Source organism: Anopheles coluzzii, chromosome 2 (assembly GCF_943734685.1).
Source record: "Anopheles coluzzii chromosome 2, AcolN3, whole genome shotgun sequence".
In the NCBI taxonomy this organism is placed as follows: Eukaryota; Metazoa; Arthropoda; class Insecta; order Diptera; family Culicidae; genus Anopheles; species Anopheles coluzzii.
Window position 1 is genome coordinate 86,884,003 of NC_064670.1, and position 24,164 is coordinate 86,908,166.

The following is a 24,164-nucleotide window of genomic DNA, read 5'->3' on the forward strand; positions in this document are numbered from 1 at the left end:
ATCAGCGTCGAGCGAGTAATAGCATAACGAATGGCTACTATTTTGACCGGTGTTTCATTTCTCGCTTATTTCAATACATTCTCTAGTTACTGATTGATTTATAGCATCGGAATACCCTTATTTAAGGTATTTGAAGAAATATATTCATCACCAATTGATATAAGAAGTCAAATAAATCAATAAATTCGGTGTCCATCTTTCCCCACAACAAGGCGTCCGTCTTTCCCGCTTTGGTGTCAGAATGTTTAAACCACCAAAAAAACAATATTTTGTATTGCTTTTATTCTAGTTCTTTCGCCAGTTTTTTCATTAATGATTATGACAACCCATTCATGAAATAAAACTTCCGGAAATATAAACAATACAAGTTGTAGAGCTTAAGATCGGCAGTAGTCAAATTAGATCCACAAGGGTGCACATGATTGAAAATTTGTTTTGTTCGTGGATTCAACCAATTTTATATATATTATGCCAAAAATGTTCTCAAATGTGTTGTTTTACCTTCAGTTTGGATTCTACATTGTTGAATTACTCGAAAATTACCTTTTTCATGCATTTATGAGAAGTGTCCGTCTTACCCGCAGTGTCCGTCTTTACCTACCTTCCCCTATAAAACACTATTCCGTTCACATCGTTCATCAAGAGTAGTTGCAACTCCTTTAGGTTATGGGCCCAGGAACGTAATCGAAGTACACATAGTGCAAGTGAGAGAATCTTTTTTCGCAGAATATAGTATACCGGACTCTATTTTCATTTGGAAAATGCTGTCGATCAATTCCAACGGTGCGGTTGCTGGAAGCAGAGGAACTGTACGAATTGTACGAACTGACAATGCCAGCTATGGAACGTTTGCGAGGAAGATAAAATTATTCATCATGTGCGTTAGCAACCAAAATGCTGTTGATCCGTGCTGGGATCCTGAGATGCAGTGAGTGCACCAGCAGATGGCGATGCTTGAAACTCACAGTCGCTGAGAGCATTGGCCACGATTTGCCTACGCATTGAGCCAATAAATTATAGCTTGGTGCAGACGGCAAGGACAGCGGATCAGGCTTGGGAACATGTGAAAAAGGCGTTTCAGGATGATGGGATGACCCAGCGCCTTGGATTACTACGGAAGCTGACAGATGGTATCCGTGGAAGCGTACGTGAATGGGTTGATGTGTACCAGTCACTAGCTAATGGAAGCTGGGTTTGCGAATGGTGACCAGTGGTTGGCTAGTTGGCTTTGCTAACTAAATAGCATGCTCAAAACGCAGATAAATGATAAACAGCGTCACTGAATAATGAATACATATAGTTTTATTTCGCGTAACGATCGAAGCTTATACATCTAAATTCATACGCGAACTAGGGCATATATAATAAGCACAACAAGCAGAGCTCTTCAAGATGGGGCCGGAGAGGCTTTCCGTCGAAATGCATCAGCTGATCGTGAAAGTCTGGGAACAGGAAAAACTACCGGAGGAGTAGAAGCTGGGTGTTATTCACCCAGTATACAAAAAGGGCGACAGGCTGGATTGCTCGAAATTTCGAGTCATCACGGTCCGTAATGTCGCCTACAACATCCTGTCCCAGATTCTGTTCTGTCGGCTTGCGACCCTTGCTACAAATTTTGTCGATAGCTACCAAGCTGGGTTTGTTGGAGGCTGTTGTGTCTTTGGCTTATCAGGTACTTTATTAAAAACACTAATATAACAGTACACATAATAAATATTTCTGACAAGCACAATACACATTAAAATACTCGGCCGCGCGCCAGCCGTACCGTGCCCTGCCGGGAGCCCTGCTCGAACGGCTGCTCGCAACACCTGCTTGTCCGAGCGCACGACACACACTGTCGTCCCGTGGACATTGACCAGTGGTAGCACAACTACCACGGCAAGTCCAGGGGTCTTCACGGCTGCCCACAACAGAGGCAAATCCACTACCGCCTACGACACCATAGATGTACCATTGACGTCGGAATCGTTTCGAATCTCACAGGGGTCTGAGGCAAGGTGACGGACTCTCCTGTCTGCTCTTTAACATCGCCCTGGAAGGAGTCATTCGAGGTTCAGGGCTAGACAACGACATCCGTGGTACGATCCTCTACCGGTCTCTTAAATATCTAGGTTTCACGGATGACATCGACATCATCGGCAGGACAACAGCCAGGTGTACACCCGACTCAAACGCGAAGCAGCAATAATTGGATTGAGAATCAATGCGACGAAGACAAAGTACCTGTTTGCCGGAGACTCAGACCATCTGGGAAGCAGTGTATTAGTTGACGGCGACAATCTCGAGGTAGTAAGGGATTTCTGCTATCTAAGGACGGTCGTTACTTCAGACAACGACATCAGCAGCGAAATCCGGAGACGCGTTGTGCAGGGGAATCGTACATACTATGGGCTTCACCGACTGCTGAGATCCAGAAGACTTCAAGCCCGCACGAAATGTGAGATACATCGCACATTGATTCTCCCGGTGGTCCGCTTCGGACACGAGTCCTGGACCATCCGAGCGGAGGATGCAAGCGCTCTGGGCGTGTTTGAGCGACGTATCGACCATCTTTGGCGGTGTGTTCGACCATGGAGCGTGGAGGAGAAGGATGAACCACGAGCTTACTGAGATGTACGGCGAACAGCATCGTGGCGGTGGTGAAGGCTGGCAGGATAAGATGGCTGAGGCATGTCATGAGGATGGCAGACTCATGCCCCACCAAGAAGGTGTTCGACAGCGATCCCAGTTCTGTATAAGGTGCAGGGGAGCACACCGAACTCGATGGCTGGATCAGGTGAAGCGAGACCTGTAGGAGAACGGGTACATGGATGGGAGGCTGCAGCCAGGGACCGCACATCCTGGATAATTATTGTTGACCGGGCCATGTCACATCGACGTGCCCTATCGTGAGCAGGCCAACAAGAGAGAGAAAGAGCGAAAGAGAGAGAAAGAGAGATAGAGAGAGAGAGAGAGAGAGAGAGAGAGAGAGAGAGAGAGAGAGAGAGAGAGAGAGAGAGAGAGAGGGAGAGAATAAGCGCAACTTTTTGTACATAATAATAACATGTCTAACAATAAAGACACTTGCATATGAGAAGTAAAACCAAACGGTCCTTGGTATTTCTGATATACATCTGAGGTACCAGGCGTCTCCATTGTGTACGAAATTGTCTAAATTAACTCAATATCGCATGCGAAGTGCAAGTTAAAAAAACTTAGAAAGATACGCGCTCTCTCTCCTTCTCTTTGCGCTACTAATCCATTAATCACTTGCCTTACAGAATCAGTTATATGTGTTAAATGTCCGAATATCGATTTCCCACAAAAAATGGGATATGCAGATACGGCCCCTGGCCGAGGCATTCGAAAACAACCCAGTGTAGATTGGAGTTTGGTCTGCGGCTCTCCTATGTAGCATAAGCCTACCAAGGGATCGAGCAGGCGTCAGAGAACAAGGCAAAGACCAAACTGATGGTGGCAACATCAGCGGGCCTACCAATAAATAATCAAAATCTAGATAGGTGAACGCACGTTTGAAGTGAAAGGTCAGCAACGGCAATCGTATGGAAGCTGAATTGCACGCAAGGATGCTGGCTGCCAACCGGTCATTCTTAGTCGCGTTCGAGAGGAAGATGCTCAGCAGGATACTTGACCCCGTATGTGTGGAAGGACAATGGAGGAGCCGCTATAATGACGAGCTATACGAGATGTACGGCGACCTCACTGTCGTACAGCGTATTAAGTTCGCCAGGCTCCGCTGGGCTGGCCATGTTGTACGCATGGAAACGGACGACCCAGCCCGTAAAGTCTTTTTAGGCCGTCCACAAGGACAGAGGAGGCGTGGTCCGCTGAGGTGGCGCGAGACCGCGAGCGGTTTCGGATACTCCTGAGGCAGGCCAAGACCGCAAAGCGGTTGTAGCGCCGGAGAAGTAAGTAATTGTCATATGCTGGAATGGTGCCCCTAACAGCCATTTGCTGCACCGAGAACCTGCAAAGTTGGCGATGTCAGACTCATTAACGATCATTACGATCCGCAATCATCAAAGTATATTAATATAACTTTGGTCCTAGTGAACTCTTTTGCCATTTAACGCTCTGTCCAGCGTCGTACTGCTGTAAAGGGCTCTAATTCAGATACAGAAAAACATGAACACTACCATCTTGTCAGTGTCTCACTAGTTTCAGGAGCTCATCTGAACATCGTCACCGAGCGCCTACTGGAAAAGAACGAAACTTCCTGTAATGCAAACAAATATCGAAAAGAAACGATTTTATTGAACACACAGAGCAATTTTTTAATACGATCAAAAGCAGGATGTACTAGATTATCCAACATTCGAATACGCTAAATAACATTTGTTTATTAATTCACTCGTTTGCCGTAAAGTCCTGTTCGTATCATATAAACTTTCTATCCTACCTAGGGCAATTATGTGCGAGATAGGTCCGTTTGAGCTTATACTAGTTCTTTTGGCCAGTCTAGACTAGGTAACTTTATTTTTGTTAATAAATAAATCCACGTATGATAGATAACACATTAATAACCATGCCAGTTCTCCACGAAAGCTGTTCCATAGATGTTGGTATGTATTAAACTAACCTTTAAATCTAGTATAAGTTCAGCAAACGTGACTGCTTTCGGTCAATCGTTCATTTCTTGCTTTTTTATTGTAAATTCATTCAGAAATTCATCCATTTTGTTGAAGCACTCCTTACAATCGCCATCCGATATGAAGGACGCTCCTCGTTCGATAGCTGCCATCAGTTCTGCTTCATTTTGGGGATTAGCCCTTTTCATGATCTGCTTCCATGTGTCGATCAAGCTATCGATGGGATTAAAAGCGGGAGCATTTCGAGGCAGATACTGAACTTCGTACCCCTCTTGCGCAATAGCCTCGGAATTAGTGGCACAACCTCGGAAGGCGTCACCATTCAATATAAGCACTGGTCGGTGTCCATCATCGTGCTGATAATTCAGGCTTCGTGTCATATCTTTTAGAAATTCTTCAAACACTGGCTGGTTGATGGGCCTGTATCTGGTGGTATAATGAATTAAACCGATGCGGTTCATCGCACATATGATTACGACGTTTCTTGTACGCAAGGCTGCAGGTCGGGATTGTTGTTTGTTTGCCATTTCAGGCGAGTATTGGCTGGTCGTACGTAGGTTTACATTGAGAGCCACTGCATGAACGAATATGATAGCGGCCCGGGGAAGACGTTGCACCAGCTGATTGTAGGATGATATATACTGCAAAAGATCTTGTACAGTGCTCTCGGTGTTTTCACCCCGTTTCGAGCTAGCGGCAACCTTTATTCTTTTGAACGAATAGTAGAAAGGATAGAACTCACGAGCGATTGTAGTGTGGCTAACTTGAATTTGATGATGCTCCCAAACTTTTTTAACCAGTTTTGATAATGATATCGTGCAATCCTCGTCCAGCCATGCTTGAATGCTCGAAATTGCCGCATCCGTAAGCTTTTTGGGTTTCACACCGCCACGTGTGTTTGCTTCAACCTCGCCTGTTTTCCAATACTTTTTCAATATACTATAGACGGTAGGCCGCTTAATGCCCAACATCTCAGCGATCATGCTGTGTGAGTATCCTTTATCGCTAGCTGCAATGACTCGTTCGCGGTCTTGATTGCTCGTTACATTAACCTTACCGCGGGATCGACGTTTACCAGCATCTGTTACCGGCGGAACAACATTTGGTCCGCTCCGCTGTCCATGATTTAACTAGTGAAAGTGAGAGTAAGTAAGATACAAGTTAAACATGTAACAGATTGTTAACATCGTACAAAAGTGGGATATTTTATGAACACCATCTCGAAAATGTAATTGCACATGCGTTAAAAGTTGATGTTGCAGGAAATTAATCAATATAAGGTTTAACATACAAGACCAATGTGAATAGCATAATTTAGCGCACGCGAAATATTTTCGAACAAACATGACATATTTGATTTATATCACAATTATGTTTCATTTCTTTCAACATGATTTTCAATATGTCACAAGTTGAAAATCATGTCTGAAAACAAATTAAATAAAAAAGAGCTGAAAAAAACAACAATTGAACGATGATACTGTCGTGCAGTGTATCAAGCTCACCAGGCTCCGGTGGGCTAACCATGCTAAACGCATGGAACCAGATGACCCAGCCCTTAAAATCCTTGTAGGCCGCCTGCAAGGATAGAGGGTGTGTGGTGAGGGAAGTGTGTGCTTTCTTTCAGTAAACATTTTCTGTTTTACGTAAATGTTAGGTTTATATATGCATATTATATACACATTTTTGACACGTTTTTAGTTGAAATCGCTTTCATTTGGCTATGAAAATGTAATGCTCGTCACCACATCGCCCTGTTTTGACACTTTCCTTTTTGGCGAGGATTAATGTTGCCTTTTTTATGTTCTTTCGATCGCAGAGGTGGTCGAATAAAACTCACGCGTTACTAATAAACCTTATAACGTATATATTCAACTTCTCTTGGTTACAATCGGTGTTGGCTCCGAGCACGCTTCCTTGCTGACCGCTAGTTCTTCGGTGCGCGCTGGTGTTTGGCGGTCAACGTCCGTGACCGCGCAACCGATGACCCCCTGATCGATCACACGCATACATTGACGGATGACGCTTTGCTGTCATCCGTGAGTTACCGCCGTGAATGAGTCCGGGCCAGGTTAGCTCACAACAGCCTTCTTTCTCTATTGCCTTTTATCTTTCTTTCTCCACGTTGGACTTGGTGCCAGGGGCGGATAAGGCACTACGCAAACTAAGCGCCCGCGTGGGGTCCAAGGTCTCGAGGGGCCCCGAAAATGGGTCCGTCCCCCCGCTCACAAATTGCTTCTGCAAAAAAATGCTTCTCAATTCTTCTATAACTTAGAATTCCTCATACATCTTCTCGCTTGACGCTTGCGCTTCAGAAACGCCTACAATCGTGTGAGCGCGTAGGGTCTCCCACTTGTGTTAATCCGCCAATGCGCAATACACTTAAAATGATCCATGTAACCATGTTCAGAAAAATATTGTGGTGGATTGCTTATAGCAATATCTTAGTTGTAATCAAGTAGCCATTGGTTACAGCGACCGTGGTTACACTGAATATCAAATAAATGTAGTTAGTCTGTGTAGTTCACTCTTAGGCAGCGGTCTAATCTTGTTGCGCGCAACATTGTTGCTCGGCAACATATCGCTGAGGTGGTCTATGAATGTTGCTGGCAACATTTCGCTTTGACATTGTTTAGCGTAAAAAAATTGCCAATTAACAGCTCAGAGATTATTTTTTATCATTCACTTGTTGACTAAAGTGTTGAAAAAATGAAATATACACCAAAAAATGTATTATAAATGCTTAAAATCCAAATTTAGCGGATGTCAACAAAACGCACACTGCTGCTGTGTCATTTCATACACCCGATTACCATGACCAAGGTAAATAGAAAATGTTGCCAGACAAAAATCAAATTGGTTTGAATTTGGCTGGCAACAAAGTTGCGCGAGCTGTCAAAATCCATACATTTTGCCAGCAACAATGTTGCGCGCAACAAGATTAGACCAGTGCCTTAGAACGGTGTACATCGTCTTTCAATCGCTCCCACATTGGTGACCCCGACGTGATCTCCGGATTGTTATTAGTTCTCCTAACTCGAAAATTCGTGAACGAACATGTCTACCAAAAACGTTTCTAACGAAGAAACTTCCCCTGCTACTGCAGCCGTTTCGGTTAAACTACCGGAATTCTGGAAGAACGATCCATTGTTGTGTTTTTCGCAAGCTGAAATTCTGTTTTTGTTGGCCGGCGTTCATAAGGATGAAACAAAATTTTATCATATTGTCGCTAAACTCGAACAATCCGTGCTTTGTCATATCGCTGATTATGTAAAACAGCATCCTGCGACAGAAAAATATGAAGCCGTTAAGCAACACCTCATCGCTCGATTCGAGCTCACGGAACAAGCCAAAATGGATCAGCTACTTGGATCGTACGATTTTGGAGACCTTCGTCCTACGCATCTTTTAACGAAGATGCAAGAGCTTGCTGCCGAATTGAATGTGAATGATTCCTTATTAAAAAGGCCATTTTTGCAAAAACTTCCAGCTAATATACGAGCAATACTTAGCATGCACGATGGAAGTCTTTCGAAGCTGGCGGAGATGGCAATTAAAATGATAGAAATGGCTCCTCAAACATCGGTCATCCATGCTTCTGTACAAAAAGATACGACGGAAAATTTAGCAGAAGAAGTTGCCGCCATGAAAGTAGAACTACGCCAAATGAAAGCTGGGCAATCTGAGCGCAGTCGATTGCGTTCCATTTTTCAAAATCGTACCAATGAAAACAATATCTGTTGGAATCACCGGAAGTATGGAAATCGAGCTAAGCGATGTCGAAGCCCTTGCCAGTATCATCAGTCAACAAACTAGATTTACGCTCATCCGAAATCGGCGAGGTGGGCGGATTTAGAATTAGTCACCGTCTGAAAATCTTCGACAAATCTTCTGGTATTCGATTCTTAATCGACACGGGATCGGATGTATCGATAATACCTGCATCCAAGATCTCCATGCAGCAAAAGGAACGAAAATACGAACGTATGTGAGCAAGTTTGTTTCAGTGGATCTCGGACCACTGCAGTCACTTATCTGTAAGAATTTAACCATGCTATAAACAGGTCTTGATTGAATATGAGAATTTGAGAAAGTTGAGCCATATGGACGTGCTAAGCATTTTTATCATTTGGTTACAGTTATTCTTGGATCGTTACAGTTTTTAAGTTATTTTGGGACGCTGTAATATTTTTTTTTCATTGGCTACCAGTAAAAGCACCGATTAATGTAAAAATTCCTGCATTGTATTGACAAATTAAAGTATAGATAAAACTGCCTAACACGTCCATGTTGCCCAGCTTTCCCAACTTTAAGTGATACACGTTCCAGCCAAAACCAAAACAAACCGTGCCACATCTGACGTGCGTTTTCGAAGACGACAATTGTGAAATTGAAATGGACAGTGTACCAAAAACGGCTTGACTTGTTTGTAAGTGGTAGACAATCGTGTTTTTCAAATCGTGGATTGCTCTAGTAGACTGTGGACAGTTGTTAATTGGAATGGAAAACCCTGTAATTCATCAAACTTTTTATGTATTACTATCATTTCAGATGCGCTCCACAGCATGATGATGGTAGGAAAAACAGTTTGATGAAGGATGACCTTTTGCGCTTGCAATAGGGTCCCTATTGATGGCAAATATGTACAAGTGGAAAAGCCGAGTCATAGCGGATCAGAATACTACTTCTTCTTTTTATTCTTCTATTTGGCGTAACGACGCGCAGTCTGTCGGCCTATACATGCTTTCGAGACACAGGCGACGGGATGGACTATATAGCGGAATGGAAGATAGGAGGAAATGTACATCGAATCGTTGGATAGGATACTAGCAATAAACCATGTTCGGATGTTGGAATGCTGAAATTCAATAGGCTCAAGCCCAAGAAGAGGAAAGCGCATGGGATAAGGAGAACTACCGAGGAAGCGTCGAACTGCTACACGCAGTGCTGCAAAATGTCACTATCAATGTCATAAAAAAATCTGATTGAAACAAAATCCATATCAGCGTCACGTACTCAATTGTGATAATCAGAGGTGATACTCAGAACGATTGGTGTGACTAATACATGCTCATGACATGTTTGCGACCATCGCTTGGTCAGTCACTATATATCACGACTTTTTTTTTGCTGTGATCAATTTAGCAAAATGTCATTGACATAGGCATGACAAATTCTGGCTGAAACAAAATCATCTCAGCGTCACGAGCTCTACTTTAACGATCAGAGGCGAGCCTCAAACCGTTGGTGCGACTATCACATGCTTGGTGACATTGTGTGCAACCAACTCTTGGTCAGTCACTTGGTCGCGACATTTTCAGTCGGTGATCATCGCGCTGGTCACGGGAGATATGCGGTGCGTGCGAGTGGTTCCAAGAAACAAAATGAGCATGTTTTCTCGCTCTGTTTGACCCGACAGATAATCAAAACAGATAGAGGGAGAAAGCATGCTCATTTTGTTGCTAGAGCTTACGCGCCAAGTATATTCCAAGAATGTCGCGATTATCGCCGACAACAATGTCGTGACCAAGTGAGTGACCAAAAGTTGGATGCTAAACTAAATGTCACCAAGCGTGTGATTGATTCTCCAACTGTTTAAGCGAAAGGCCATGGAGTGGCAAAATGCTGACAAATTTTTCAAAATGTGAGCTTTTGTCATTTTTTTGAGCTTTTGTCAAAATTTTGTAACCTGGAGCAGCCAGGAAAAAGGTTGACAAAAATTGACAAAATTTGACGTTCGTGAAAAAGCGTAGACAAACAGCTATTTGCCGCAGTTGTGACCCATTGTTATGATAATAATGCTAAAATGCATGATTCTAATTGATTTATGTACCTATTTAGTACTTCTTAAACAAAATATCGATGATATTCAGATGTTGGAGCTTTTTTCGCTCTTGTGTATGTTTTTGGTGCGGCCACGAGAAAAGCTCTTTTTTACAGTTGACAAGCAATTTTGACAAAGTTAAAAAAAATTTCAACATTTTTTCAGCTCCGTGGCCACGCGCTATTTGAGTACCCGCTGCGCAAAGTGATCGAAAACTTCTCAACATCTCGCTCAATGTAGCTAGAGAGCAAGAACCAATAATGATAAAGCGAGATGAAAAGTTGGGGAAGAAGGGAAAAAGGGGAGAAAGCGAACGTGGGTGTAAACTATTTTTCGGCCATTATCATTTTTGCGCCAACACGGTCGCTTTTTTGTTAGAAAGAGACCCGCAGCGCAAAGCGATCGAAAACTTTTCAGTCTCCCGCTCAATACAGGCGGTCCCCGAGATACACGGTTAATGGGGACCGAAAACGGCCGCAAAATACCGCGTATCTCGAATTTCCGCGTAAGTCGAATCTCGTGATTTCCAGCTAAAATATCACAAATTTTCGTGTAATTTTGCAAGTAGGGGGCGTTTTTAGTCACTTTGTGAATTATTTGATATGATTCTGACTGAATATAACTGTTTTAAACCTTTTGAAATAGTTTTTAACATTCGATTAAAACGGAAATTATTTGGCAATTTGCAATTGATGTGTCAAATCAGTACAATTTGCTCAAAGAATTGTCAAATTTAGAAAACCGCGTATCTCCGAATCCGCGTATAAGAGGTACCGTGTATCTCGGGGACCGCCTGTATAGCTAGAGAGCAAGAACGAATAATGATATAGCGAGGTGAAAGGATGGTGAAGAGAGGAGAAGGGGAGAAAGAGAACGTCGGTGTGAAGTATTTCGAAGCACGTGATCTGATTTGAGCTTCGTTTCGATCTGATTTGCTTCGATGAGTGTTGATGACTGAACCAGTGGCATTTGGTAGCACTGTTCACAGCCAGAAAAAATCATGATTATGCTTGCGCCAGCATTAAGCTAAGCTTGTCAGTCAGAGTATCGCGTTGGACTAAAGAATTCACATGTCGTGTTCAGCATGTCATGACGCACTTTTATTGGCTATCAGCAATGAACATCAAGCTACCACGGATATGTTCATCGTTTTCGTTGGTGAAAATCTCGTGATACTCATGACATTTTTAAACTTACGGTGAACACTCTCCAACCTGGCCATCGCCACCGAGCCTGGGTGGGGACCAGACAACGGCGGCATTGTCCAGGGTGGACCGAACCCAGTAGCAATATAGAGCCTAAAGACAATTTGGATCTCTGATCTCGGATGACAATCTAACAATTAAACCCGGCGTTTTGTTGGCTTTGTTAAGGACGTGTTCAATATGAACATTGAACGGCAGCGTCTCGTCTAGCCACATTCCCAAGTCCTTAACCGATATTACACGGCTAATAGGAATATCGCACAGTGTGTAATTATGGACGATCCTGTGGGATCTGCCAAAAGAAATAACACAACCTTTATCGAGGCACAATTGAATACCGTTAGAAACGACATACAGAAAACGAGTCGAGGGCATTTTGGACAACACTACAATCGGAAGATGGGGATACAGGGGAAAAGATGTTGAAGTCATCTGCATAGAGCAGAAAACTATCGGAAAGACAGGTAGAGACACAATCATTTAGGAAAAGAATGAAAAGGAGGGGACTGAGGACGACTACTTCAGGTATTCCGACGCAACCATCAAAGGAATTGGACAAATCGGTCTGTATCGTGACTCTAAACGTTCTTCTAGTTAAATAGGATCACTATACAAATTTTACTATATTTCCTACGCTATTTCCTATGCTAATTCCTACGGTGCACATTTACTGCTGGCTATAGTTTGTTGACTGAAACTGGAATTGTATCCGTTCCATACCTGAACCAGGCCCAAGTATCGTTCCGAATCCAAATCCTCAACAGTTCCTGGAATTGTTCCTTTTCAAACCGGATTTTCGGACCGGTATGTGTTCAATATCAGTTCCAGGTTCATAATGGGTTACCTTTCAGTTCTATGACCGGTTTGGGTTCGTGAAAGGTTCCAGGACCAGTATGTGTTCAGTATCAGTTCCAGATTCTTTATGGGCTACCTTTCAGTTCAATGACTGGTGTGGGTTCGTGTTAGGTTCAGACCGATTAGGAACAGTTAGGAACGTTATGAATTCATGATCAGTTACAGGACCAGTTTTGGTTCATGATCGGTTCCACGGCCCGTAAAGGTTCATGCTAAGCTCCAGTACTGGTATGGGTTCATGATTGGTTCCAGGGCAGGTATGGGTTCATGATCGGTTGCAGGGCCCGTTTGGGTTCATGATTGGTTCTAGGACCAATATGGGTTCATGATCGGTTCCGGGAACAGTATGGGTTCATGATTAGTTCCAGGACCAGTATAGGTTCATGATCGGTTCCAGGACCAGTACGGGTTCATGATAGGTTGCAGGGCCGGTAAGGATTCATGATCGGTTCCAGGACCCTTATGGGGTCATGATCTGTTTCAGGACCCGTATGGGTTAATGATTGGTGCTAGGGCCGCTTAGGGTTCATAATCGGTACCAGTACCGGCATTGGTTCATGATAAGTTCCGGGACCAGTACGCGTCATGATAGGTTATAGGGCTGGTACGGATTAAGTATCATCTGTTTTTGGACAGACATAAGTTCAGTAACCAGATGCAGAACCTTGAACCAGAAAAGTGATGTATTGGTTTCAGGACCAGTAAGGGTTGAATTTTGGTTTTGGGTTTGTGGGGGCGATTGAAAGACGATATACACCGTTCTAAGAGTGAACTAAGACTAACTACATTTATTCGATATGCAGTGTAAACACGGTTGCTATAACCAATGGCTACTTGATTGCAACTAAGATATTGCTATAAGCAATCCACCAAAGACCAATCCACGGTGACCGGATGGCGTAACTTTTGTTCTTTCATCATCCTCATTCGAATCCTTCTCGCAAATATTTGTTGGTTTAATACAATCAATGGAAATCCTTCGTTTTTCACCGTTCATATTTATGTGCATATACTTTTCATGTCTTTCCATTATTTGAATAGTTCCCTCGTATGGGTGTGTAAGAGGCCGCTTGACTGAATCGATTCGAACAAAAACGCTTTTGCAACTTTGCAAGTCCTTCGGAACAAATACCGATCGTTTGTCATGATGCGAGTTTCTGATTGGTCCGATTTGTTTTGCATGGTCCGGCAAAGCAGTTTGGCGAACTCTGAATTTCGGTCTTCGAGGGTTCCAAAAAATCGCCAGGAATTGGTAGTGGCTGTCCGTATGTCATCTCGGCAACAGAACAATCGATATCTTCCCTGATAGCAGTTCGCAAACCGAGCAGGACCAACGGCAGTTTATCGCACCAACGTTTCGAATCGACACAGGTGAGCGAAGTTTTTAACGTTCGATGTTCGATTATCGCTCGATAAGGCCGTTAGCTTCGGGATGATACGCTGTAGTACGGATACGGAGAGCCCCAAGAAACCGTGTCAATTCCGTGAACAATTCGGATTCAAATTGTCGTCCTTGATCTGTCGTGATTGTTTCTGGAACACCAAACCGAGAAATCCAACATTCACAAAATGCTTTTGCGACTGTTTCTTCTAGCATATCTGGCAAAGGAACTGCTTTCGGCCAACGACTAAACCGGTCGATCATCGTTCATAAATACCGCTTTCCGTTCGACGTCAGAAGTGGCCCAACCAAATCGATATGAACATGGCGGAAACTACTTTTGAAAAGCTTGAATTCGTTGAGCGCCGCAGATGTATGCCGATGGATTTTCGATCTTTGACAATCGATACAAGATCTGACGAAGCGGGCGACATCTCGATTCATTGAAGGCCAAACAAACCTTCGCGCAACAATTTTTCTCGTTGCTCGAACACCGGGAAGAGAAAGGCAATGGATGTTGCGAAGAACATGTAACCGTAACTTCTCTGGTACATACGGTCTAACATGTACATTATCCGACACATCATAATAGGGGAAGGTAGGTAAAGACGGACACGTTAAGGGAAATGGTAAAAATCTAGAGATATATAAGTACAACGATCTTGAAAAAGTGCATATATTATCTTACACTCATGTTTTATCAGAAAATGTGTTGAAATTTTTAAGTTTCCATCGATTTTTGCGTTTTTTTCATGAATGAAAAACATGTTTTTTTTCGTGCAGTTTTGAAATGTTCGGGTAAGACGGACACCTGATATGGGAAAGATGAACACCATGAAGGGTAAGATGGACACCTGTAGAAAACGTTGGAAAGTGAAGAGTTTTACAGTATTTTAACAAATTCTATCGCTTTCCACGTCCTGGTACGTTTATAAACCAATTCTTGGCCTATTGCAACGACGATTTATTCAGCCGTGGTTTTAGGAATTGTAAGCATCGCTTCTAATATATCGTAGAATGCAGGATCTAAAGCATTATTGAAATATCGCGCACTTACAGCTGACGTTGCTCCAGCTAAACAGAACAATAGTCTAGAACTGCCTTTAAGGAAATTACTACGCGAAAAGACCACGACCCCAGTAATTTTTGAGGGACTTGTTAATAGTTTAATCCATTTTCCACCATGTCAAAATTCCACATTTGATGTTTGTAATCCCATAGAATTTCTCATCTATTCCTGAATAATGTCGTATCAATGCCTCATCTTTTTATTATTTTAAGTTGTCCAAGTCGTGACAAGATATTGGATTTCGTGAAGCGCCTCATCAGCGTCGAGCGTGTAATAGCATAACGAATGGCTACTATTTTGACCGGTGTCATTTCTCGCTTATTTCAATACTTTCTCTAGTAACTGATTGATTTATAGCACCGGAATAGCCTTATTTAAGATATTTGAAGAAATATATTCATCACCAATTGATATAAGAAGTAAAAAAATCAATAAATTCGGTGTCCATCTTTCCCAACAACAAGGTGCCCGTCTTTCCCGCTTTGGTGTCAGAATGTTTAAACCACCAGAAAACAATATTTTGTATTGCTTTTATCCTCGTTCTTTCGCCAGTTTTTTCATTAATGATCACGACAACCCATTCATGAAATAAAACTTCCGGAAATATAAACAATACAAGTTGTAGAGCTTAAGATCCGTAGTAGTCAAATTAGATCCACAAGAATGCTCATGATTGAAAGTTTATTTTGTTCGCTGATTTAACCAATTTTGCATATATATTGCCAAAAATGTTCTCAAATGTGTTGTTTATCTTTAAGTTAGGATGCTGCATTGTTGATTTTTTCGTAAATTACCATTTTGATGCATTTATGAGAAGTGTCCATCTTACCCGCAGTGTCCGTCTTTACCTAACTTCCCCTACAACAATTCATCAGTTGAAACAGATGATCTTATCTACAAATTCATTAATGTAGTTCGATCAGCAAGTAGCTTCTGTAGTTCTGGATCGTCATGCTGCGCTTTTGATAATAATTAAAAATCCACTGTTGAAGAAGCTGAGATGGTGTTGACTCTGGATAATGCGTCTGTGGCACAGGGAAACGATCTTGCACAGTTATTCTATTTAAACTGCTGTAATCTCTGACAAAGCGCCATTGACCATTCTTTTTCGGTACGCAATGAAGTGGACTTGCCCAACTGCTTTTGGAAGGGCGACTAATCCCGAGTTCCATCATAGTCTCAAATTCTTTTTAGCGGCTTGAAATTTGTCTGGAGGCATTCTACGTGATTTGAAAGCAACTGGAGGACCAGTGGTTTGAATGTGATGGGTTACATTATGTCTGTTGGCATGATATCGAATTCGTGCGAGATCTGTCAGGCGAATGTTGACATATATCGAGCTATCTTGATAATAGCACGAATAAGTCGCAACAAATCCCTCAGATGGCGCTATGACATACAGACAAGGACGAAAATACGAGACAGCTAGATCTCCAACATTAGGGCCAATTAGGAGAAAGTTCATCTACGGCCAACTTTAGGCCAAACAAGGTCAAGGAGATCAGATCGAGTAAAATTCCGCCATCGTAAAAGGGACAGTAGCAAAAGTCAAGCGAAAGAAGAAAGACTATTTTTTTAACTGTGCGGCGAAACCCCTATACGCGAGAGCCAGTTGCAAGAAAGTCTGTAAAGCTACCAAAATAAACGGATTGTTACCAGGCGTAACAACAATGTCTTACCTTAGTCCGCATTATCAGCGGGCGATGATTTCTCGAAATTCGACCAGCAAGTCTCGAAAAGGACGATCTTTTGCTATAGTTGTTACACCAAAAACCGAAGATTTCGATAATCCACAAACGGTGTGTATGTTTCCAAGGTCTACAAGAAGACCAAAATGCGCGAGGAAATCGGAACCAATAATTGCAGAAGTAACGTCGGCTTGCAAAAAATTCCACGAAAACTTTCGGCGTAGTCCGAGATCCACTGAAACAAACTTGCTCCCATACGTTCGTATTTTCGTTCCGTTTGCTGCATGTAGTAAAAACGGCGATGGTTCTCGAGTCTTCTCGATCTTGGATGCAGGTATTATCGATACATCCCGTGTCGATTAAGAATCGAATACCAGAAGATTTGTCGAAGATTTACAGACGGCGACTGATTCTTAATCCGCCCACCTCGCCCATTTCGGATGAGCGGAAATCTAGCGGTTTTTGGCTGATGATACTGGCAAGGGCTTCGACATCGCTTAGCTCGATTTCCATACTTCCGGTGATACCAACCGATATTGTTTTCATTGGTACGATTTTGAGAAGTCGAACGCAATCGACCGCGCTCAGATTGCCGTGCTTTCATTTGGCGTGGTTGTACTTTCATGGCGGCAACTTTTTCTGTTAAATTTTTCGTCGTATCTTTTTGCTCAGACCGATGGATGACAGCTGATGTTTGAGGAGCCATTTCTATCATTTTATCTGCCATCTCCACCAGCTTCGAAAGATTTCCATCGTGCATGCTAAGTATTGCTCGTATATTAGCTGGAAGTTTTGGCAAAAATGGCCTTTTAACAAGGAATCGTTCACATTCAATTCGGCAGCAAGCTCTTGCATCTTCGTTAAAAGATGCGTAGGACGAAGGTCTCCAAAATCATACGATCCAAGTAACTGATCCATTTGGGCTTGTTCCGTGAGCTCGAATCGAGAGATGAGGCGTTGCTTAACGGCTTCAAATTTTTCTGTCGCAGGAGGCTGTTTTACATAATCAGCGATATGACAAAGCACGGATTGTTCGAGTTTAGCGACAATATCAAAATGTATGAAGATCAGGTGGTCTCATAGCCTGTTTTTCATAGCAAAAGTTGAACGTCACTTTTTGAGAGCATGGGTGAAAACATTTCCCCAAACAAGCTTTCTGACGACTTGCCTAATGCACAAACAATCTTAGAATCTTCGTTATTTGCACTGAAATATCTCAAAAAGCACTCAAAATATTTCTTATTGTAAACTAAACCAAATCTGAACTAATTAAAATCCATTTTTGGATCAAAATAATGCCGTCGATGAGGACACCAATGTGTACTACGTATGTGTTGCTAAGAACAAAGCCGAAACCGAAACGGCTGCAGTAGCAGAGGAGTTTCTTCGTTAGAAACGTTTTCGGTACACATGTTCGTTCACGAATTTTCGAGTTAGGAGAACTAATAACAATCCGGAGATCCCGTCGGGGTCACCAATGTGGGAGCGATTGAAAGACGATGTACACCGTTCTAAGAGTGAACTACACAGACTAACTACATTTATTTGATATTCAGTGTAACCACGGTTGCTGTAACCAATGGCTACTTGATTACAACTAAGATATTGATATAAGCAATCCACCACAGGTTAAGTAGGTAAAGACGGACACTGCGGGTAAGATGGACACGTCTCATAAATGTATGAAACCGGTAATTTTCGAGTAACTCAACAATGTAGAATCTAAACTGAAGGTAAAACAACACATTTGAGAACATTTTTCGTGTAATATATGCAAAAATGGTTAATTTCACGAACAAAACAAATTTTCAATCATGCGCTTCTTTGTGGATCTAATTTGATTACTGCGGGTCTTATGCTCTGTAACTTGCATTGTTTATATTTTCGAAAGTTTTATTACATGAATGATTTGTCATGATTGTTAAGCAAAAAACTGGCGAAAGAACGATGATGAAAGTATTAAAAAATCTTGTTTTTTGTTGGTTTAAACATCCTGACACCAACGCGGGAAAGACAGACACTTTGTCATAGGGAAAGATCGACACCGAATTTGTTGAGTTATTTCACTTCTTAAATCAATTGGTGGTGAATATATTTCTTCAAACACCTTAAATAAAGGTATTTTGAAGATATAAACCATTACACAACTAGAAAAAGTAATAAATAAGCGAGAAATGAAACTCCGGTCAAAATAGCAGTCATGCGTTATGATATTACTCGCTCGACGCTGATGAGGTTCTTCACGATATCCAATATTTTGTCACGACTTGGACAACTTTAATAAAAAAAGATAAAGTACTGATATCAAATCGTTCAGGAATAGATGAGAGATTCTATGGGTTTACAGAATGGGTTTCAAAAAGTTCAATCTTCAATGTAAGAAATGGCTGGACCTATTAACAAGTCCCTCAAATATGCTGTGGTCGCGCACTTTCCGCGGAATTATTTTCTAATGCGAAGTTTCAAATTGTTGTTCTGTAAGCTGGTGCAACGTCCACTGTTAGTGCTCGATATTAAAAAGATGCCTTAGATTCTGCATTCTACGTTCTATTAGAAGCGGTGCTCACAATTCCAAAATTCACGGCTGAATGAATCGTCGTTGCAATTGGCCAAGAATTGGGTTATAAACGTACCAGGACGTGAAAAGCGATAGAATTTGTAAAAATACTGTAAAAGTCTTCAATTTCCAACGTTTTCTATAGGTGTCCATCTTACCCTTCATGGTGTCCATGTTTCCCATATCAGGTGTCCGTCTTACCCGAACATTTCAAAACTGCACGAAAAAAATCATGTTTTCATTCATGAAAAAACGCAAAAATTGATGGAAACTTAGAAGTTTCAACACATTTTCTGATAAAACATGAGTGTAAGATAATGTATGCACATTTTCATGGTCGTTGCACTTATATATCCTTAGATTTTTACCATTTCCCTTAACGTGTTCGTCTTTACCTACCTTCCCCTACTTACTTTTATTTCAGTTTAGAGACTATTGATTTCAGTGTACTCTTTACAGTAAAGGGGATCTTTTAAATTTAGTTGCGTAGCCCTGTAACCTGGCCAAATTAACTAGTTAAACCAAATTTTCATAATTCTTTCAAGAAGGTTTAAAATTGAAATATACAGGCGTATTCTATACTCATAATCAAGTCGTCTCGAGTCGTCGAGTTGAAGAATTTTGTGAGTTCATTTGTATGGAAAAATTCACTTTGGAGGTCATTTTCTCGTCTCAACTCGATTCATGTTCAGAATAGAATACGCCTGAACAAGAGTCCGAATTATATCCAACAATAGAGTTATTGTCTAAAATCTATCACGTCAAGCAAAACAACACGAAAGCTAGTGAAATAAAAACCATGCAGTTCGACTTCTGCGGAAATTTGAGATACGCTGTATTTTGCAGTCGTTTTCGGTCCCGATTAACAGTGTATCTCGGCAACCGCCTGTTCCACTATTAGTTGCGAAAGTTTATAAATTGAACAAATAAATACTACTGAATAATTGTTGCTCATTAGCTTATATATTTTGTACAGTTTTTTCTTTAAGGATTGGTTGACATATTGGTTTGTTTTGCCAATAGATTGTTGCAGACTGTAAGCTGTTTAGTACATTCGGTAAGAAGGTCATTCGTTTTTTGTTGTAACTTGAAGGATTTCTCTTGAATTTCTACAAATCTTTTCATCATGACTAGCATCTCCTTATTTTGCTGTAAAACCGCTTCAGTATTTTTACGTTTACGGCTTCTTTTTAATCTTGTAGGTCGTGAAATGTGTACAGCAGGAGTTCCATCCTTTTCGTGTTCAGAATTGTCCTCGCTGGTAATGTTACTGTTTTCAGCTTCCACGTTACTGATACGCTGAGTATCTTTTGCCTGTCTGCCGATTTCGTACTGAGTTAAACTATGTCCTACCACAATGTCAGTGTATTTGCGTTTACGACTAGTTATTAAGCTTGTGGGTAGTGAATCGTCATCCTTTTCATATTCAGAACTGTCCTCACTAGTGATGTTCTTGTTTCCTGCTATAATGTTACAGATTAATTGATTATCTTTTATCTGTCTGTCGATTTCATACCGAGGTCTACCATTTCCTACCACGATGGATCTTAAGTTGCTGATAGTAGCAACGCGTTCTTCCAATTCATTCAATGTTTTAGTGCCGAATCGTCTACCATACCCTGTTGCTGCTAACGCATTTTTATTATCGAGTAACTTTTTCTTTACAGCACACTTGTAATCAAACCATACCTGAAAAGTGGAAGGATGCGAATGATACATCAAAAACATGATACTATTTTCCAAATCAGGGTATCTCGTAAATTACCCGTTTCCACGTTCCAACGGTTTTAACCGGGGGTCCCAGTGCGTTAAGTTGGGTGGTTAGTTCCTCCCAAAATTGGGTTTGGCTTCCTCTGAATAGCGCACGAGCGATGTCGGGTGCAGTTTCCATTATATCTATCATCTTTTTGTACTGAACTTTGGTGGTTCTTGCATCCCACAGTTCCCTGCTAGGACAAATGTTACATCCCTAAGAAATTGATGTTTAATAATAAGCATTCATTAAATACTTACATTTTTTACTTAAATTTATTCACCAAGTTCACACATTCACAAAATAAATGGGCACAAAAATGTTGATTTTGTTTGTCGTTGCAGGAAGTTGGCGTAAAGTAGTTGGAGCAATTTTTGTCTCCGTTTGGATTAATTAATGCAAATTTCTATCTTTCGGTTTGAGAACAATCCTACATCGATTTTCAAACGTGAGCCAAACGGAAAGTTATACAGAGTTTTCCGAGTCACTTTCCAATGTGAACAGCATTGTGCATCGATATTCGTCAGTTCTTCTACCTGATTTTCAACACACTACAATCTGGATGCAGGAGTTTTGGCAGTTCTTTGTGTCGTGTTGAAAATTATGTTAAAGAACTGAAAAAAATATTGTGATGCGAATACTGATTGAAAAACATTATAAGAGTGATTAAAAAAGCTGTTCATATTAAAAAAAATACCATGAAAATACTGTAAGCATAAGTATTTGCATCACAATAACTGTTCTTCAACATGATTTTCAACAAGATACAAAGTTCGGTGAATCTCAATGTAAATTGAGGCATATTGAAAATCATGTCCACGAAGTGAAACATTATTTTAATGCAAATACTGTTTTCAGCTTCCACGGTACTGATAAGTAGAATATCTTTTGCCTGTCTGCCGATTTCGTGCTAAGTTCCACTATTTCCTACCACAGATGTGACAGCTGTTGATAAACATTTCGCGAGCGAAGTATAGCTTTGAATAATGAAAATTGTACCGAAAAATCCTGTTTTAATATACTTTACACGGTAATCAAAAAAAGAAAACATACTTATTTCCCGCAAGTTTTGTTCCCATTTTAACACATTTACTAACCAACGTACTTACGTTTTCATGAGGATTAGTCTTCGCAGTACCAATATCGTCTTGTAATTCGTTTGCATCACTATGCTTTCTCTTTGTTGCACCTGCGAGTGTAAAATATAAACGTACACATTTAGAATATTTTATGGACATTCATGAATAACATGTTCAGCGCTAGGACAGTATTATAGAGGAACCGAGATCGATATTCCCTTAACTGGACATTAACAGGACGATCGTTACTCTTTCTAAACTACTACACGTTTATAGAGACTCTGATTTTAATCAACTAGCCGTTCCTCCAGCGTCACCAACCCAAATAGTAGAATTTCAACTAAATATACATGAAGCAAAACAGAGCTTTTTTGCTATAATGTAAACTTGTTTGCTGTATATAAATATGTTTGTGTGTGCGATGAGATTTAAGTCATCGACTAAATTTCTGAGAACACATTTCTTCCACCTGCGCACCGCTGCTATGCATGTGGTTGAAGTATAGTTGTTCCCAACGATACTTGTTTGCCCCAGCAAAAGACTATTGACTATCGGATTGACTTGGACCCGACGCCGGCTGTGATTTAGGACTACCATAGAGCTGAACGTGGCAAAAAGAGACAATCCATAGCAAAAAAAAGTAGAATTTAAGGTGAATTTAAGATTTCGTTCTAAGGCGGGTTTCATTTGTAAAATGTATGCTACTGTTGACTTATTCAAACTTACTTATTAACACAATAAAAAAAACACTTATTCAAACTTACTTGAACCAGCAACATTAGCGATTTCTTCTGCCACTCCAATACCGTTTCCTAGGGCACCCAAGTTTTCCATCTTGACATCCGTTTGGGGCGCAAGATTTAGTAATGGATCTTGAACATCGCTGTTGTCCGAAGTACCGTCGCCGGTTTGACTTTCTACCATACATTCTTCACGCAGTACTTGTGTATGACCATGCAAGATGTCGTCGTCTAGCGGTTCTTCTTTTATTACTATCTTCACCCCAACAGGATACTGGAAAAGATAATGAATATAAAGCGTATGGATAAACGAGATCTTCCAATGCATTTGAAAAGAACTTACCGCTTTACCGTGTTCAGAATCTGCTGCACGTTTGGTTCGAATCTTTTCCATTGTGTCTGGAGCAGGAAAACTCTAGCATAAATATGAACCACCGATTGTCACTGTAGCGAATAATTGAACAGGTTTCAACGTAATTGGCCCGAAAACAATAACTTTTTTGCGACTAACCAACAAAAGAGCTGCATCTGTTTACCGAGAAATACAGTCGCTTCAGAAATGGGGAAACAGTTGGGCAGAATGACAGCAGCAACTCTATTGTTGATATTTGTATACTGCAGACAGAGTGACCAGAAATACCGAATTACAGTGGAGCGCCGTTTATACGGGTACCTTTTATCCGGTTGTCCGTTTATCCGTGCTGTTGAAAAATGACAGTTCAATACATATATGACATTGAGTACTGAAGAGGATATTTGAAATAACGGTTACCAGAGCATTTTCTCATAACAAAATACGCTATAATTCATGGCACATTTTAAATATTCTCATTGAAAAAATATGAAGTTTATAAAACTGGCTTGGTTTTACTGAAACATAATAATAATTTCTAAAACAAACCAGGAATTTGTGATAAAATAAATACTTTGACTCATTATCCGTGTTATTCGACTATCCGTGCGAGTCCCGAAGAGCCCGAATAATCGGTGCTCCACTGTATCTGTATTCCTACCGATTTTGTATATGCCTACCGATTCACAGGTGACCGCCCTAAAACCACCGACAAACCGACGTGACACTTCCCAAATAGCCAGAATTGCTTAAGCAGCTCATTTTGGCACGCTAAAGATCGCTGCTCTAATTCGCCTTTTGCAGTAGATAAACAGCATCAAAGTTCTATGTGGGTCTTTCAAACAGCGCCTAAGCAGCTTCCTTATGCCACGATGCCAGGGATTATTTTTCTTTGTGTTTTATTTTCAAGCAAGCGTCATCGATGAAATAAACAACAAAATTTGTTTGGTTTAAACACATATGTATATTTTTAAATCTTTTGTATTGATGAATTACACAAATTTTTACACAATTTACTGATAATTCACAATCGCTTCACTCAATATTCATTCTTCAAGTAACGAATCTA

The 24,164-nt window shown here is 41.1% G+C and overlaps 1 protein-coding gene across 4 annotated transcripts; it reads right to left on the bottom strand.

The window, feature by feature from the left end:
* Window positions 1–326: 326 nt before the first annotated feature.
* On the bottom strand, window positions 327–23,449 carry LOC120951038 (uncharacterized). 4 transcript variants are annotated; one of them, XM_040369524.2, is made up of 5 exons: window positions 23,087–23,447; window positions 22,768–23,017; window positions 22,034–22,113; window positions 20,937–21,140; window positions 20,116–20,860 (listed from the first exon to the last, which is right to left on the bottom strand). In XM_040369524.2, the coding sequence occupies exons 1-5, from the start codon at window positions 23,135–23,137 to the stop codon at window positions 20,156–20,158; spliced, it is 1,290 nt and encodes a 429-aa protein (XP_040225458.2). In that variant the 5' UTR covers window positions 23,138–23,447; the 3' UTR covers window positions 20,116–20,155. The 4 variants fall into 4 exon arrangements, with proteins under 4 accessions (XP_049461862.1, XP_040225457.2, XP_040225458.2 ...); XM_049605905.1 differs by lacking the exons at window positions 20,116–20,860; window positions 20,937–21,140 and adding an exon at window positions 327–2,886 and having other exon boundaries at window positions 23,087–23,436; XM_040369523.2 differs by lacking the exons at window positions 20,116–20,860; window positions 20,937–21,140 and adding an exon at window positions 4,236–5,722 and having other exon boundaries at window positions 23,087–23,449.
* Window positions 23,450–24,164: the final 715 nt, after the last annotated feature.